The following is a 17,259-nucleotide window of genomic DNA, read 5'->3' on the forward strand; positions in this document are numbered from 1 at the left end:
TCTAGCAAACCTCTAGCAATCCCAAGGAGTCAACACAGCCTCTGAGTTTTTTCATACTTTTGGGGAGGTGAGGCTGGCTGAAATCAGAAAAACCTGACCCAAGAACCTGCCCACTCTCAAGTTGGTTTTCCACAGGGATCCCACATCCCATTAGCACTACAGGTCTTCAGCAGACACCTTTCATATTAATTACACTGATATTACTCACATAACATTTTTTCTTCAGGGGGACCTGAAAAGGGAACAGGTTGACTTGTTCTATGTGGATATCTGATTTACAAGTTTGTTCTTTCTCTGCAGGAGCCAGAACCTGAAACTGAAGCAGTGAGTTCAAGCCAGGAAATTCCCACAATGCCTCAGCCCATTGAAAAAGTTTCAGTCTCAACTCAGACCAAGAAGTTAAGTGCCTCTTCTCCAAAAATGGTGCATCGGAGCATCCAGACCAGTAATGATGGAGTGTGTCAGAACATGTGCCATGACAAATACACCAAAATCTTTAATGATTTCAAGGACAGGATGAAAGCTGATCACAAAAGAGAAACTGAGAGAGTCGTGCGAGAGGCAGTGGAAAAGGTAACACTTGTTGAACACCACCTACCCTGGGTTGAGGAGAGGAGATTTTGGGGATTTCTTCACATTCTTTTTGTAGGAACCCCTATTTTTGTAGGAACCCCTCTTACCAAAATGAATAAAAAACATTTTCCAAAGAGACCACATAAAAATAGTCTCCATTATTGCTTTTTTAGACCATTTCTATACCACCAAACCTACTTTAAACAGAAAACTCTTGTCTTTTTTGATTCTTTCCAGTGAAATCAATTTGTGATCCAAAACTGAAACTAATTGTTTCATTCATTCATGAGTATCTGTTTCCAAAGCCTTTCACTCCATTGTTAAGTGTGATTCTAAACAATGTCATTGTTTAACTGCTAATCGTAAATAATTCTTCTTTTGCCCATCTTCTGACTTAAAGATCAAATAGGGTCACTGAAATTTGTTTGAATTTTCTTATCTAATAATAACCTGTTTAAAATTCAATGTCTAAGCTTGACCTGGTCACCTTTGGCTAGAGAGAGCAGGGCAATTTGGAGGATGATTTGTCTGACCTCTCTTAAGTACCTGTCTTAAGACAAGATGAATTTCCTTCAGGATGAAGGACTGTGAAATGAACTTAGGGAGTTCAAGTGTTAATCCTGTAGGATTAAGACACCAAATGTTTATATACCTGAGCAAGGGCAGAGGAGCCTCACTGACAATGAACACTAAAATAAATAAATACCTCTTATTGAACTCAGGGATGTTCTATTTTGTATTTTCCATTGTGCACCTGCTGTAGATTTATATGCAGTTGTAGATTTGGAGAAAACAAAATATTTTTAAAGAGAAATTAATAAATTTATAAACTGATTGATCAAATTTATAAACTGATTGAGCAAATATGCATAGAACTTACTTAGCTTTATTGTAGATGCCTAGCAGAGTAGAAATACAGTGACATTTTTTATTTTTATTAAATCTGTTTTTGTTATATCTCTAATTGAGCAATTTTTTATTTCCCAAATAGGAGAGATCTCAAATTAGGTGACCCCCACCTGCATCAGTAATAGAGATTTAAAGAGTAGAGGTTTAATTGAGACACTTTAAACTCCAGGAGCTGTCCCTTGACTTGTTTTGCTGTCTGTGTTTGGCAGCTGCGCACGGAGATGGAGGAGGAGAAAAGGCAGGCTGTGAACAAAGCTGTGGCCAACGCACAAGGAGAGATGGACAGAAAGTGTAAGCAGGTAAAGGAGAAGTGCAAAGAAGAGTTTCTAGAAGAAATTAAGAAGCTAGCAGGTCAGCACAAGCAGCTGATTTCCCAGACCAAGAAGAAGCAGTGGGTAAGTGTCAAAAATGTATCACAAGAGAGTTAAGGGGATTTCTTCCTTGCTTTTAACTGCACTGCTCTTTCACTGCTCTTTCAGCATTAAGGCTTTCTCCTTCATATAACTGTTTCAAATCTTCTCCAAATTTCAACTTGGCATTTTGATTACTTTCCATCTGAATTTGTTAGTGCTAACAGCAACATCTTTTCGAGTCCAATCAGATCTTAGTATCAAAAATGGTTTTTTTCTAAATGCAGTTTTACTCCGTATAAGAAATGCTTTGCATTATGTTCACACTCCTTTGATCTTGAGACCTCAGAGGGTACAATATCTGGCTGCATCAATTTAGATTCCCCTGCTAATAAGGCTGTTAGTGATATCCTTTTGGCCTTTTCCTCCCCTTGCTTTTTCTAAGACATGACATTCTGAAATGTATTCCTCTCTTATTTGGTCCTTAAGTGCAACTCTGCAGCACCAGCTACAAAAACCACATTGGTATGCCCTCTAGAAAAGTGAAAATAGACATCTAACTTACTGTTCTGCTACACACCACAAACTTCCCCCTGGTTTTATTTGGACTGTGGCTGGTGTTTTCTCAGGCTGGAGTGTTCCTCATACATGGCTGTACAGTACCTAGCCAAACACTGCAAGAACCATAAACTGTGCTGCTTGCCTGGAGCAGAGTGCAGGTGGAAACTGCTCTGCCCAGGAGCTGGGACCTGCCACACACACAAAGTCTGCTATTTCTTTGTTAATTTTCACAGAACAGGGGAGCAAAAGCCATCACTGAGGAAGTCCTACAGCACTGTGACAGTTGTCTGTAACACACAGGGGTGTGGGCACAGGATTGTAGCACTGGTGGGGCTGGAGAGGAGCAGGAACCTCCAGGAGATGGCACCAGCCAAGGGACCGCCAGTCCTGCCACCCCCTGCAGCCCCATTTGCCTTCTGCTATAAAAGGGGCTGTTTTGCTGCTGCTCAGCCTCATTAGTCCCTGTGCTTACATGAAACAATGGGCCCTGCAGGGAAAACTCTGCTCTGGAGAAGAGTGGAAAAAATACTCAGGCAAGACAGTCAATCACTGACTATCACAGTTATGAATTTGTTTTTTGGAAAGAGAATAATTACCTCAAATGCCCCAGTTCCTGCAGTCTTCATTTCTGTTCCTCACAGAGGTTTTACTGTGGGAGTTAGGATGATGCAGTGCTTGGGTCTCTGTCAATAAGAGATTTCCTCCCTACCTGTCTCTGCAGACCAGAGAAGTTATTTTTGACTGACTTGCTGGAGTTTCTGTGTTCAGTGTGTCACCAGCTGTTGGGGCCTGTGTGCTCACCTGTGGCACTGGAGAGGGAAATGGAACTGCCTTTGCCCACTATAGAATATGTCAAATTACCTCTGTTCTGTCAGGAGTGAAGAGCACAATGTGAACCACTGTCACCACTCAGCTGACATGCACTAACTGGGGCACAATAACATCATTGTGAGGCTGGACTGTTGGCTTTAGCTGCTTTTTGGTAGTTTTGAAGGTAGAATTTTCAAGAGAGACTGACTGGAGTTATCTGTTCCAGTGTGCCTTTACTATATCCTTCAGACTAATCAAAAAATGCCCTGGTACCACATCTCTGAATTTATTAATGAGGACATAAAGCTTCATTACTGAGCAAAACAATCAAAAGATAGAAAGAGTATTTGACAATCTTGCCTATTTCTGTGGCCTCAGACTATCTGTCAATCACCAGCCTAAATGAAGGCATCATGCAGGCAGCTGGTTTGCATGAGGCAGGAGAGGGAGGGTCAGGATAAACACCTCTGCATTCAGGCTGATGGATCTGCCTGCCAACACACAGCCCCAGGCAGCTGGACTCGGTCCAATTACACAACTCCCCAGTGATTCTTCCTTCAGTGCTACTAATGACAGTCCCTGGTGTGTAAGGCTGCACTTGTGTGCTGCTATTATAATGATACATCCTTACCAAAATCTCATGTAATTAACACACTTACTAAATGAGTTTTGGTGGCTTTGCTTTTTAATTAGGAGCAGAGACCTCTGGGTTTGTGTAATGCTGATGCGTGTGCTTGGGAATACAGCTGCTATTATTCACACTGTATTTGTCTTTTTCTCATACCTAAAAAACAAGTCCAGCTGGGATAAAGGGATCATTTTGCTGGAAGTGTACAGGACATGAGATGTGCTTCCAGCCCTGAGAAGACTAATGCACAGTTAAAGAATAACAGTTCCTCTTTCTCTAGCTGGTCACAATTGGCTTAGCCCAATTTCATTTTTATACCTTCAGAAAATTTGGGTTTATACAGATACCTCAAGTAAATAGCAAAGAAAAGGAAGAAGTGTAAAGGCAGCAGTAACAATAATGAGATTATGCGCCTCCATGGCCTCTAGGGTTCAGGCTGGAGTGCTGGTCTTGACAATGTTTCTATTTCAGTTTCTCCAAATTATTTTATTTTTATATAAGACTCATTTAAATTGGTGCATAGGTCATTTCATAGACAGCTTTTAACTTTTTTCTCTTTCAAATCTATTTACACATATATTTATTTTAACTTGCAACAGGTGGGCTTTAAATGAATGAGCATTGTCTGTGATGTGTACTCTCTGAAACAAAACCCCAAGTGATTGATAACATTTAGAAAGAGGAAAATACAAAGGAAAGAGGAAAATACAAAGAGAAGAGGAGGCCTGAGGCCAGCTGGCATTTTGCCTCCAGTGCCACATGTGCTGGTACCAGCACAGATGACATTATTTTCCTTTTGTAAGTGGAGATTTACATCCCACACTTATGGCCAGCATATGTAAAGGGAAGTGCAGGACCCACAGATCAGTTGTCCTCTCCTGTCGTAGCATTTTTTGATCTCTCCAAGCCAGCAGATGTGAATTTGCTCTCTGGGCTGAGGCCCATGCTGTACATAATGGAGAGCCACAGCTGCTCCCTGCACCTTTCCAGCAGATGATCCTGATGGCTCCCACAGGCTTGTGGGCAGCCAGCAACATGAAAAACCAGGAAAACAGCTCTCAAGAGGACACTTGTTTGCAGACATTTTTACAAATAAACTTCCCAGGAGCTAAATTATGAAAGGAAAATGGAGAGGTTCCCTTCTCACACAGCTAGGGCAGTCCCTTTATTGCTGATATAAATAAATGGTTATCAGTTTAGCCAATGTAAATGTTGGCTTTCTTGGATCTGCCTTTCAGTAGTGTGGGTTGTTGTGGTTTTTCTTTTGAGGCAGTTGGGTTTGTTTCCTTTGTAATTCTCTGTTTTATTAGCAAAGCTGTATATAGACAGGACATAAAAATTAAATTGTGTGTTATTTTGTGGTTTGATAGCAGCCTGCACGGACTGTGTGATATCCCTCCCCTTGTTCACCATCATGCAATGAGCATTTCAGACTGGATTCCTAAAGATGCCTCCTGATTTTGAGCAGACCAAATTCAGAAAGACAAATTTGAGGTCATTAGAAGCTGACTGTCCAGGATGCAGAAGTATAAATGGTCCCTTAAGCAGCAATGCCACCTTATCTTATGGAGTTTTGTCAAAATGACAGTTCATGCTTTTGCAGCACTGCCTTAAGGGGCATAAACCTGCCTGAAGACAGGGCACTGTGTGGGTGCTGTGCCTCCTTGATGGCCACCCTTGGTGCTGACCAGCATGTTGCCTTCCCTTTCTTAGTTCCCCAGAGGCCACAGGGTTATTTTCCAAGTAGATTTCCAGCTATCAGAAGGCTGGGGGCGTTCTCTGTGTTCCGAGGTAGAAATCATCTTTGCTGCAGCTTTCTCCAGAACCATTCTGCATAAAGCATGGGCTGTGCAGCATCTTTCAGGAGTTTTGTGCAGTGCTGGCAGGCAGGACAAAGGGCAAGAGCCCTGTGTATGACAGGCCTTCTTGGGTTTATCTAAGACTTGGAGGAAAAACCACTTTTTTTGATCTGCTCAGTAGCACTGATGGAGCACACAAGGCTTTCCCTTCAGGAGGTGGCAGTGCTGGCTGCCAGTCAGCAAACTCCAGTGACAGCAGTGTCCTTACAGGCTGACCGCACATGGGTTATAACAAACCCATAATTCTTGTCTCCTGGGATGTCATTGTTGTGACTTTTGACATTTTCTAGACCTAAAGGAACTTCCCCAGCAACCTCGGGACAAGTCAGGCTTATAAAGAAACCTCTAACACTGATTTTCAAGCCTGTGCAGAGCCTGTTGGTGCCAGCAGTGCCTGTTGATTTATTGCAGCTTTCAAGACATAGATCAGGGTGCAGTTACACAAATGTAGGGTAAAAGATGCTTCCTGTGCTGTGTGCCTGAAAAATGTCACTCCACAATTCCGAGAGATGAGTTTTCTTAAGTGAGAGATGATTTTTGGAAAAGCAATAATCCAGACTCTGGAAAGTAGGAAAGCATTGTGTGGATTTGCTGAAGATGGCTGCTTCACTCAGCACATGTGAAAAATGCTTGGATGCCCTGAGCATAAATAAGAGGAGCATTGCTGTGCACTGTCAGAACTCAGTACATCCCTCTGGGTGTCCAGACTTGCCAGGACCCCTGCCAGGGGGCTCAGAGACCCTGGCACACAGCCCAGAACACCTGTGGGTTTGATTATGACCCGTGGAGCAAATTACCTGCTTTGTATGAAGACCTGAAAGCCACAGAAGTTTAAGTAATGTAATAATAAAATTATCACTAAGTGAAAAAGTAGATTTTGGGGTTTTTAGAATAGGGGTTTTGGGGTCAAGATGGAGGGACTTGGGTGTGTCCAACCTTTCTTCTTCTTCTCTACCTCCATCTTCTGCTGTGATGTTGGCACTTTGGGATTGGTTTAGAGTAGAAGCTCACTATTACACTATTACTACAATTACTTTCCAATACCTATAGGTGACAGGTATTGGAAAGTGATTGTAAACATTGTACATGTAGTTTTTAGTATAAAGATATAACACTGCCCCGGGGGCAGGCAGAGTGCCTGGAACTGTCCTGCTGGATGGACCTTGGCTGGACAGGAGAAAAATTTTTATAGATAAGGAACAATAAACAACCCTGAGACCAAGAACTGAAGAGCTCCAACTCATTCTTCGAACGTGTGGGGTGAAACAGAAACTTTTCACATCTTGGTGCTTCAATAAACTGCAACCTCCCGAGAGTGCACGTGCTGGTGTGTGCAGGGCTGGGGAATGCTGGTGAGGAGGGATCTGCCAGGGGGATAATCCCATCTCTTTTGCTCTCCCCAGTGCTACAACTGTGAAGAGGAGGCCATGTACCACTGCTGCTGGAACACCTCCTACTGCTCCATCAAGTGTCAGCAGGAGCACTGGCATGCCGAACACAAACGCACCTGCCGCAGGAAAAGATGAAAGGGCTCCTCCTCCCCTAGAGCGCCACCCCAATGATTGCTATTCTCAGACAGAGCGGTTTTTGTTTCCAAAAAAAAAAAACAAAAAAAAAAGCCAAAATTGTTTAGAATTTGCTTCCCATTTTGCACCAGCCTTTAAACACTTTTCTTAGAAGAAATTTTGCACAGTTGTTTCAGTCTTCTGTTAAAAACGCTCCTCCAAAATTTTGTTGGCAAAATAATTGAACATCTGTTGGAGCAGGTTACTTCAAATAATTTTAAACTAGAGGATTTGTTGCATTTTCAGCAAATTTTAAGACATTTTTAGGTTTTACAGAGATTTTAATCTTTAAAAACAGCAGATCTAAAAACAAAAAAGTGATGCAAGTTTAACAAAAGTTAAAAGTTTAACATGTTTAAAAAACATTTAAAAACTAGTTCTGAATGTAAGAAGTACAGAACTGTTTCAGAAAAACGAAGCATACTACCTTGATGTAACGTTTATTTCTTAACCTTGTTGAGCTGGTTTTGTTCAGCTTAATTTTACTGTTTAAAGGCATTATCTATTGGTTATACCAGTGGGTACATGATTGAATTTAGGGAACAGGGTTGACACAGCAGGTGCTAGTCCTGCATATTTTTTCTTAAATATTTCCCAACTGTGTTTTATTTTCATTATTTCTTTTCAATATATAACTTTTATAACAAAATATTAGCTTTGATCTTGTAGTTTAAAATCACAGGGAACTGGGGTAATCTTTTACTGAGCTGGATCTTAGAGAAAAATGAATATTTAAATTTTGAAGTTTGCACATTTCGTCTTTGTTCTAACATGAGTGCTTATAACAAGAATAAGAAAAACCAAAAAAAAAAAAAGAAAAAAAACCAGACAAACAAAAAACCCAACTACCTTTATTCATACTTGGAATTTTGAGGCATACAAATTACTTTATTGCTCCCCCCTTTAGCCTCCCCAATTCAATGTCATTTGACCACCTCTGATCTGGTGTCACCTGGTCCATTGTAACTGATAATAAAAGGAGAAAAAGCACTTAAGTTTCACAGAAGCCGTTATGTTTGTAGTAATGGGTCATTGCCTAATAATGAGCTCCATCACTGTACTCAGAATGAAGAATAATGCATGTTAATTTTCTTGTATTAAAGATGCCGTGATTTGTAAAAAGTCTGTATTTTGCGGAATGTCTGGATTAAGAAGCATTACCAATAGGAATGGATCGATAGTTGACAAATGATTTTCTTTTTGTTTGTTTTATATATAGATATATGAATTGCATCCATGTTCAGAGACAATTTTTTAAATAGATGTAAAGCTTACTTAAATAGCTTTTCTTTTAAAGTGTCTCCACATTTTAGTTTCTTTCAAAGATTGGTCTTAGACTGAGTCATATGCCCATTAATCATCCAGCTATTTTTTGAGAAGTTAGAGGAATAATTTGTAAATATTTATTTAGATCTTTGATATTTATTGAAAGCAATTACATGATGGAACGATGGAAGCTGAAGAATCAGGAGGAAAGCCTTTAAAAAAGTTTTCTCTAGGATTTGTCAGGGTCATTGTAAAGACAAAAATATAACTAAGACTTCTGTGAACTACCACTGAAATTCTGACCTTTTTTACTTACAGTGGTGATATAAGTTAATTGACTAGATACTGCCAAATAATGCCCAATATGTTGCAGAAATTAAGTGGGAAGTCAATTGGAATAAATAGTAAGTAGATGGTAACTTGTATTACCACAGCTGCATTATTGCCTGATAAATGTGTAATTAACTTTTGTCGCCTCTGTGTTGTGACTGTAAAACACTTCACAACTAAAACTCAATCTTGTTCGATTACTTTACAAGTTCCAAAACTTCGATCCACCCCTATGAAAGCAAGTATTGTGGAAATATTTTTGGTGTAAAATCATTCCAGAATATGTAATATTTAACTGATAGCTGCATGAAAGTAAGATTCGTGTTACTTTGGCTTTTTTGTCTCTGTTGACACGGTTGCACATTTCCAAGTTACTACAGCGTGAAAACTGTGTGTTTTAAAGAAAAAAAAACAAAACAAAAAAAAAAAAGATTGTGGCCTGGTTTTGTATAAGTTTTAGGTAAAATTACAATTGATTGTTTTAGGAACCATGATTTAAAATTAATTTTTTTCTGCAAATCATAAAGCTATATTAAAGTGTTGAGCTTAGCCACTATGCACATTGTAATTATTCATTGTGGCTGTCCAGTTTATGATGCATTCTGGCATTTTGTAAGCTGCTCTGACTAGCAATATATAGAGTCATTTAATGTGTTAACATTGGTTAATAAATGTATTTAAAAAAAAACCCTCACTGAATGTGTCTGTGTTGATTTTGGCAAGTTGTCCTCACATCCTGGGGTGGGCAGGCATGAGGCTGCTGTTAGAATTGGAGGGAGAGTGGAGGCTGTGCCTGAGCTCCCAGGAGCCTTGTCCTGGCTGAGGGGAGCCAGCAGGGCCAGGGAAGGGTTTCAGCATTTAACGTGGCTCTCAGCACTGGCAGGGAATCCTTCCAGCCCAGGCAGTCACCCCAAGTCCTGGTTTTAGAGCCAGGTCCTGCGCTGGCAGCAGCCAGGCTGGGCTCAGCCTTGCTTTGCCCTCACCAGAGGACCTGAGGGCCCATGGACAATGTCCTGCAGCCACCCAAGAGAAAGGGCTTGAGGCAGAGTGGGTCATCCTGGAACTCCACCAGGAATTCAGTGTCACAGACATGTTCTATGAAAAATCCTTTCCTTAGGATTTTTTCTCCTGAGAAGTTGAGAGACCTCAGGAACAAAATGCAAACATTGATTATCTGCTGCTGTGGAATGCAACAGGTGCATCTGTGATTGGTCTCATGTGGTTGTTTCTAATTAATGGCCAATCACAGTCAGCTGGCTCAGACTCTCGGTCAGACACAGGATTTTGTTATCATTCTTCTTTTCCTTGCAAGCCTTCTGATGAAATCTTCTTTTAGTATAGTTTTAATATATCATTTACTTTTAATATAATATATATATCATAAAATAATAAATCCAGCCTTCTGAAACATGGAGTCAACATTCTCATCTCTTCCCTGGTCCTGGGACCCTGTGAGCACCACCACAATTCAGGGTTGCAGCAGCTGAGGCTCTCTGGGAGTTGGTTTCATTGTGGCAATTCAGAATTTCCTTATGGAAATTTAAACCTGGCAAGACCTGCAAGTCCCGAGGGACCCCTCAAAGTCTCTTTTATTGTTTCACTATCCAAACAGTTCTGTTCTTACATGAGCCATATTTAATTCCTTCATCTTGTGAAACTCAATTAAGTGTCAACAGTGAATAGTGAATAAGCTGGCAAAGCAGGATCAGGAATAAGCAGCAGGTCCCTTCAGCTCCCATCCCAGGGCACTTTCCCTTTTTGATGACTGCAGTCACTCTTCAAGCTCAGCACTGCTCACCAGCACTCCAAAGGCAGAAATCCCCAGTGAAAACGCTCCTCCACTCCCTTCCCCTCTCCTCCCCACGTGCATTTGCCAGTTCAGGTGACACCAGTGGGGCCAGGACACGGATCAAACAGATCCCTGGACGTGCCAAGAGAGTTTCCCAGCTGCACTGTGTAACACAGATTGTCTGTGACCTGCCCAGCTCCATCCCTGTCCCACACTGGGCCCTGTCACTGCCAGCTGGCACAGCAGAGCAGCAGAGTTATCTTTGCACTGCCCCAGCTCTGCAAATTCCCTTTCATCAGGAAATTCAGGGTGAGTGGGGGCTTCTCTTTGTTCCTTCAGCACCACCACTGCAGGCAGTGGTCGTAGAGCAACAGCTATGAAGGCTTCAACATTTAATTGTTGGCTTCTCCTATTATTATCATTATTGTTGTTGTTGTCATTAATTAATTAATTTTTATTATTTTTTTAAACTCTAGCTATTCCTTTATTTTAATGAGGAGGAGCTGTGGTTTCTGCCTCCTGCTTCCTTTAGGTGGAGTGAGCTGCCCAGCTCATGGGTGGTTTGCCTCTCACAATCTTAAATGACCAATGATGTGAAATATGTTTGGGATTTGTTACTGGTAGTTAGGGGCCACCCTGTCAATTTTAGCCTCCCTGAGTGTGAACACATCTGTGATCTGTGCACATGCCTCTCAAATGCTTTCATAAATGAAATTAGGGAGAATATCTAAACCAGAGAGGCCCTTCTTGTGTTGTTTCACGTTAAGGAAATGCAATTGCAAGTAGAAAGGTCCATCCATTTGTGAGAATACTAGAATATTGTTGAGTTTAAGTGGGAGATGATTACAGTTAATGTAAAAGGAATAAAACCAACTATCTTGGACCTTCCAAACCCCCTAATAAAACCTATTTCCAGATGTCAAAAGCCTTAACAGTATGAAAGACTGAGTAATGCTCTTTGAAAAATAAATGCTGGTTACTAGAGGTTCAAAATTGTAAAATCAGAAAGAGAATCAAGAGACAATTAACTCTGAATTATCCCTCCTGCTCCCCATGGCCCTGCTTGCCCCAGGACCTCTCCAGCCCCATGTCCCTGGAGCAACGAATGAGGCACAGAAGGGAAGTTTCATCCCTTCAGTGATGACAAACAGCAATGAAGAGGCTGAAATTAAGCACAGCATCCACTTTGTAGATAATTTGTACATGGAAGGGGGCTGATAATTGAAGATTATTCAGAAGAAATGCCAAGAGAGGCAGAGCAGTGCATGCTAAAAGGCAGAGGGATGTGATTGTTTACAAAGCCACCGGGCACTTGCTGAACTCCCTGAGTGCAAATGAAGCTGGCGTGAAGCTTCAATGGAAATAGGATTTACCCTGGAGAGGGATCTAAAAATAAACTCAGCTCTGCATCAGGAGACGCTGTGAATCTGGTTACACAAAATGCTTTACTAGTGCTTGAAAAAGGACTTCTGCAGAAGAAAACAATGTTTATTAATAAAGCCAGAGCACGTTCATTTTTAACTATTTCATTAACAGGAAAGGTTAGGTTCATTAACAGGAAAGGTGGCTTTTTCAAAAAGCCACTGTAGGTGGCTTTGGGGCCCCACTTGCAGCCACATTCTGGCTCTGCCTCCCTCCTGCTCTCACTCCCATGGCAGCTGTGGGAGCCAGCTCTGCACTGGGCCAGCTTTGAGCCATGATCCCACCATGCCTGAGCACACCAAAGTGCTTTAGTCCCTTGTAACAGAGCCTTCAAGGTGAAAAATGGCTTCATTAAAAAGGAATTCAGTGCCTTGCACACAGCAGCTCCTGAGGTCCCTGTCACCAGGAAAGAGGGCTTTGTCACTGTTCTCATTGGGAGGTGTAGGAGCTGGCTCTGCTGTGGCTGGGCAGGGAGCAGATGAGGCCCCAAACCCCGTGGCACAGGCAGGGACATGCCCTGCTGCTGGCCCTGCAGCTCAGCCCCTCCAAGGAGCAGCAGCCCTGGCTCATTCCCAAAGGAGAAGCAGGGCCAGGAACTCTGCCATGCGTGCCTGATGTGCTGGAGAGAGAATTGCTTTGGCTGCCACAACACTTGCCTGAGTGACAGAGCCTTTTCTTGGCTTTTCACAGGTCTGTGAAGACCACAAGGGCTGGAAAGCCTTTTAGTTTTGCCCCAAAGAAATGCAGGATGTGCAGCTCAGCCATGCAATTCTGTTTTCCCACTGACACTGGAGCCAGCAGCGTTTTAACCCTGGGCTCCCCAGTGCCACAGCAGGAGCTGCTCTGGCAGGCTGGGAGGGGGGGCTGGGTGCTGAGAGGAGCCCAGCACTGCCCTGCCCTTCCCAGAGCTGCTCCTGCCCTTCCCAGAGCTGCTCCTGCCTTTCCCAGTGGTGTTTCTGCCCTTCCCAGAGCTGTTCCTGCCCTCCCCAGAGCTGTTTCTGCTGCCTCTCCCTGACAAATCTGGGTGGGGGCAATGCTGCCCTGGCAAGGAAAGCCCCCAGGCCCTGGAGTTTCTGTCCCTCCAGTCAGGGGATGGCATTGGGATTTCAGGACCAGGAAGGGGAGCAGGAGGCCACTCACACAGCAGGGACTGCTGCAGGGACTGGATTTGTCCTGAAATGCCACAGACACTGAGCTCAGGTGCAGCACTGAGCCACCTCGGGCTTCTCCTGATGCAGGAGCCTCCCTTGGAAAGCCATGGACGATTGTCACAGGGAGGGCCCTTCAAGCAGAGAGCAGCAGGAACTCCAGCCTGAAAACCAGAGGGCTCCCAAGCTCCTCCTTAGGCTGGCACAGCCCAGACTGGCAGCCTCAGCCTCTGCCTCTGCCCCTGGCACTGCTCCCACTCCCAGAGCCTTTCTCTTCAGCCCAAGGCTGATGGAAGCACAGAATCTCTGTACAGAATCACCTGCAGAGTCAGAACCTATTTATGGGCTTCTCTTAACTGCTTGTTCGGAGTTTGAATTCCTTTCTCCCAGTTGTGATCCTGCTCCAGACCTCCCTGAGCAGAGGGAGTGTTTCCACCTCTCCCAACTTCTGCTCCTTCACCATTTGGTGAAGAAAAGCAGTGTCTGGAGTTGCCTGTCCCATTACAGACCTAATCATTATTCTCCTGTGGCTCAGCATTTCCCAATCAAAATGGGACTTTGCCACATCCCAAAAGGACAGGCTGCATCCTGAGTTTGTGTCTGTCCTGCAGATGCACTGCCTTTATCATGCTGGAGAAATAAATGGTTCTGGCAGTTGTGAGTGAAGGGCAAAGACAGCACATGTGGCTCATGCAGGCACAGCAAGATGCACTCACACCAGTTTGGCAGCAAGGCCATGGCCCTGCTGGGTGCTCCACTGGAAACAGGAGTTTTTAATGGAAGTTTTCATTGAAGAAAACATGGGGTTTGTTAGAAAATTTTCAAAACTGAGTGATCTCCAACAGTTATTTCATTATGGCTTAAAACAGTAGTTAAAAGCCTCTTGTACTGTAAAATGGCTTTGCTCCAAGATGAAAAAACACTTACCTCCATGGAAGGAAAAAACATAATTATAGCTGAGACCACACTTCTTCTTTCTCTTTGCTAACCAAAGAGCTGTGAGAGAAGAACCAAGCATTCCCATTCAGTTTTTGTGGCCCTACACCCTGGAGTGGCATGGGAGGCTGTGGGTTTCCACGGTGGATGCCCAATGCCTGCCCTGGCACCAGAGGCTTTTTCAGGCTGTGCAAGTCCATCCCTGCCCCTGCAGCCAGGACTGAGCCATGCAGGGACCCTGCAGGGCCACACGAGGGTGCAGCCCCACCCCAGCTCACAGCTACTTGTGCTTAGGAGAGAATCCAAAAAAAATCCTCCTGCAGATTTCAGGAAAGTGTCCAAACCCAAATGTTAAAGAGAGGCATCCCAGAAATGCTAATGAGCGCGTGTGTCTGCAATGAAAGTTTAATTCCTCTGTCTCTCCTCAGCCACTTGTTTCCTTTGGGCAGTTGCTGGCTCAAATTCTCCTGCTGCCCTGTGAACGCTGCCCATGCCATACTCACCTTCTGGCCTGGCTTCATGGAAATGTTATTTTCTTCTTGCCTGCATCTGCTTTTCCTGCTCTTGTCTTCTCCCAGGGTTTCTGTTCTTTAGTCCTGACACAGACCTGGTTGTTTTTAGTTTCCCAAGCCACTGGGGTTGGGATGAACTCTGTCCATGCCTTGCACATGTCTGTCCTCCTATCTCCATACATTTCCTCTCCTGGGTGTTCCTGCAGAGCCCCTGGCTGAATTCAGCAGGGGTGGCTCATCCCAGCCTGCAGTCAGACCCTGGGCTAAGAACAGTGAGGTGTGTCCCAGCATCTGCAGCTTCCTGATTGAAATCCACTCCCCCAGGTGAGAAAATTAAAATGCAGGCCCCTAAAGTTCAGTGCCTGAAGCCACAGGGTTAGATAGTCGCAGCTGCTTGTTCTTTACTTCCATATGCACAATCTTCCTTTTTCTGGCCTCACCTTCTCCACCAAACACTGTTCCTAAAATTGCCCTTCATTTATGGCTTCCCCCACTGGTGTCCTTACCCTGATAGCTCAGTACAGCTCTTGGTGCCTTTCCTGGCATCTCCAAACCTCTCCCATGTGCTGCCAGTCACATTTGGAGGCCACTCCCAGTGGAATTCCATCAGCCTTGTCCCCTCCTCCAGCCACTCTCCACATGCCAAAGCACAAAATTAAAACGAGATCAGCTTTGTGCTTTAGGATCCACCATTAACTGCTCATTGCCGTACAATATTTTGCAGTAATTAAAAAAAAAATATATTATTATATGTGTTGTGGGATCCCTGGGAAAGAGACTTTTTTTTCCCCATGTGGATCACAGAGAAAACCACAGTGCCTGTGGTTTTGTGCAGACCAGAAAGAAGACCAATCTTGTGCAGTGCAATTGGTGCAGACCAATCTTGTTTGTGCAGACCAGAAAGAAGAGAGGAGCACTGGCTGTGACTGGCATGATGCAGCAGGAGCTGCTCAGTGAACCTGGGTGGGTCTGAGAAGCCAGAATGGTGCCAGAAGGGGCAGGGATGCCTCATCCTCGTCTGCTGTGCACAAAAGGGGAGCAGCAGTGTCAGAGATGCTGATCTCAGCCAGGTGCAGCACAAACAAGGCAAACCTTGAGAGGGTTTCTGTACCAGCTTTAAGGTACAAAAGAGAACCCCTCAAAAAAGAACAGAAAAAAACCATGAAAAGGAGAACCCTAAATCATGGTGAGTGAGAGCTTTTGGGAAGGTGGGCTGCCAAATGGGGCACTCCAGATGTAAAAAAAATAACATACATTTATCTTTAAGAAAAAACTTGACAATATATTATTTTATATTTTATCCCCTCAAAAATGGTTAATTTCTACTTTCACAGTGTAGAATCTGGATGGGTTTTTTTTTCTTTTTCCTCTTCAAATCTCAATTTTAAAGCAAAAGCTTCTTCCAATTAAAAAAAAAAAAAGAAACAAAAAATTCAGAACTGGAGTTGGCTCTTACCCTGGGGACAGAGGGGTCCATCTCCCTTGGGATGGCTCTTGTAGGCTGCAGCTCTCCCCAGTGCCCATCCAGCCCAGCCCCCCCAAACCAGGAGGTGCCCAGGCAGGAGCCACAGCTGGATTTGCCTCCCCAGGGCTGCGGGGGGTTCAGTGGCCCAGCAGGGACTGAGAGAGGCTCTGCTGGACAGAGCTCAAAACTCCCCCAAACTCAGCTTTGCCCACAAGGGGACAGCTGAGAATTTGTGGTTGATCTCTATGAATGCCCCTCCCTCCCTTGCATAAAGCAAATCTTTGTGTTGAAACCAGAAAAGGAAAGGTGTATGGTCTTTTATCAGACTTTTTCCCAATTCTTACATTCTTATTATCAATGTGATAATGAAGAAAATGTGCTGTTCTTAATGTGCATGATTCTTCTAACCCTACAATTTTTTTTTGTTGAGATTTCCCACCAGCTTTGCAGTGTTATAGCCACCTTTTGCCAAAATAATTTTTAAAATGTGGAATTGAAGTATTTAACCTTTAAAAAACCTTAATTCCATTAACATAAAAATCAATTCCCTTTTTGCTTTTATGAAACAATTTGTAAAATTCAATCAAGAACTGTTCTGCCATCCTCTTCTTTCTGCCATCTCTAACTTGCTTTCTCCTTCCCACAATTTTTGGATCTCCCTCTCTGCTCAGGGTAATTGTGGGTCCACAAAACTGCACCTACCTCTTGTGATAAGCAACCTGAAATCTGAGCCACCAGAGATGGGATTTTACACCCTGAATTTCCCAGAGAGGACTCCAGAGACACAAGGACTGAGAATTTCACCCTTCGAAATCACATTTGGAAAACGGGAGCTGTGGCCAAACCTCTTCTCTGGGAATGCTGCTGCTCAGAGCCAGCTCTGAAATCAAGGTCTTTCTGGAAAGAGCCAATGGAAAGGGGCAGATCACATTTCCAAGATCACATTTCCATTGCCCAGGGCCGCTGAAGCATAGGGAGGCTCCAGCCCCACGTGTGTGAGTGACCAAACTGTAACCCATAAACTTCCACTGGCAGAAAGCTCCATCAGAGCTGCAAAACCTGGGTCAGGAACTTCCTTTTTGACTGACTGGCAGCATGTCAGTAGCAGGACCTTGCAACAAAAGTGATAAGGGACA

At 43.6% G+C, this 17,259-nt stretch overlaps 1 protein-coding gene across 5 annotated transcripts in view; it reads left to right on the forward strand.

The window, feature by feature from the left end:
- ZMYND11 (zinc finger MYND-type containing 11) overlaps positions 1-9,539 on the forward strand; it is a 105,960-nt gene extending 96,421 nt beyond the window's left edge. For all 5 annotated transcript variants that reach the window (XM_054273412.1, XM_054273415.1, XM_054273416.1 and 2 more), the window contains 3 exons: positions 301-573; positions 1,692-1,877; positions 7,094-9,539. In XM_054273412.1, the coding sequence (XP_054129387.1) occupies positions 301-573; positions 1,692-1,877; positions 7,094-7,216 (582 nt within the window). In that variant the 3' untranslated portion in view covers positions 7,217-9,539. The remainder of the gene's footprint in view (positions 1-300; positions 574-1,691; positions 1,878-7,093) is intronic.
- The last annotated feature ends 7,720 nt before the right edge of the window (positions 9,540-17,259 follow it).

Source organism: Melozone crissalis, unplaced genomic scaffold, assembly GCF_028551555.1.
Source record: "Melozone crissalis strain CALT ecotype California unplaced genomic scaffold, PUWL_Pcris_2 ptg000016l_1, whole genome shotgun sequence".
NCBI lineage: Eukaryota > Metazoa > Chordata > Aves > Passeriformes > Passerellidae > Melozone > Melozone crissalis.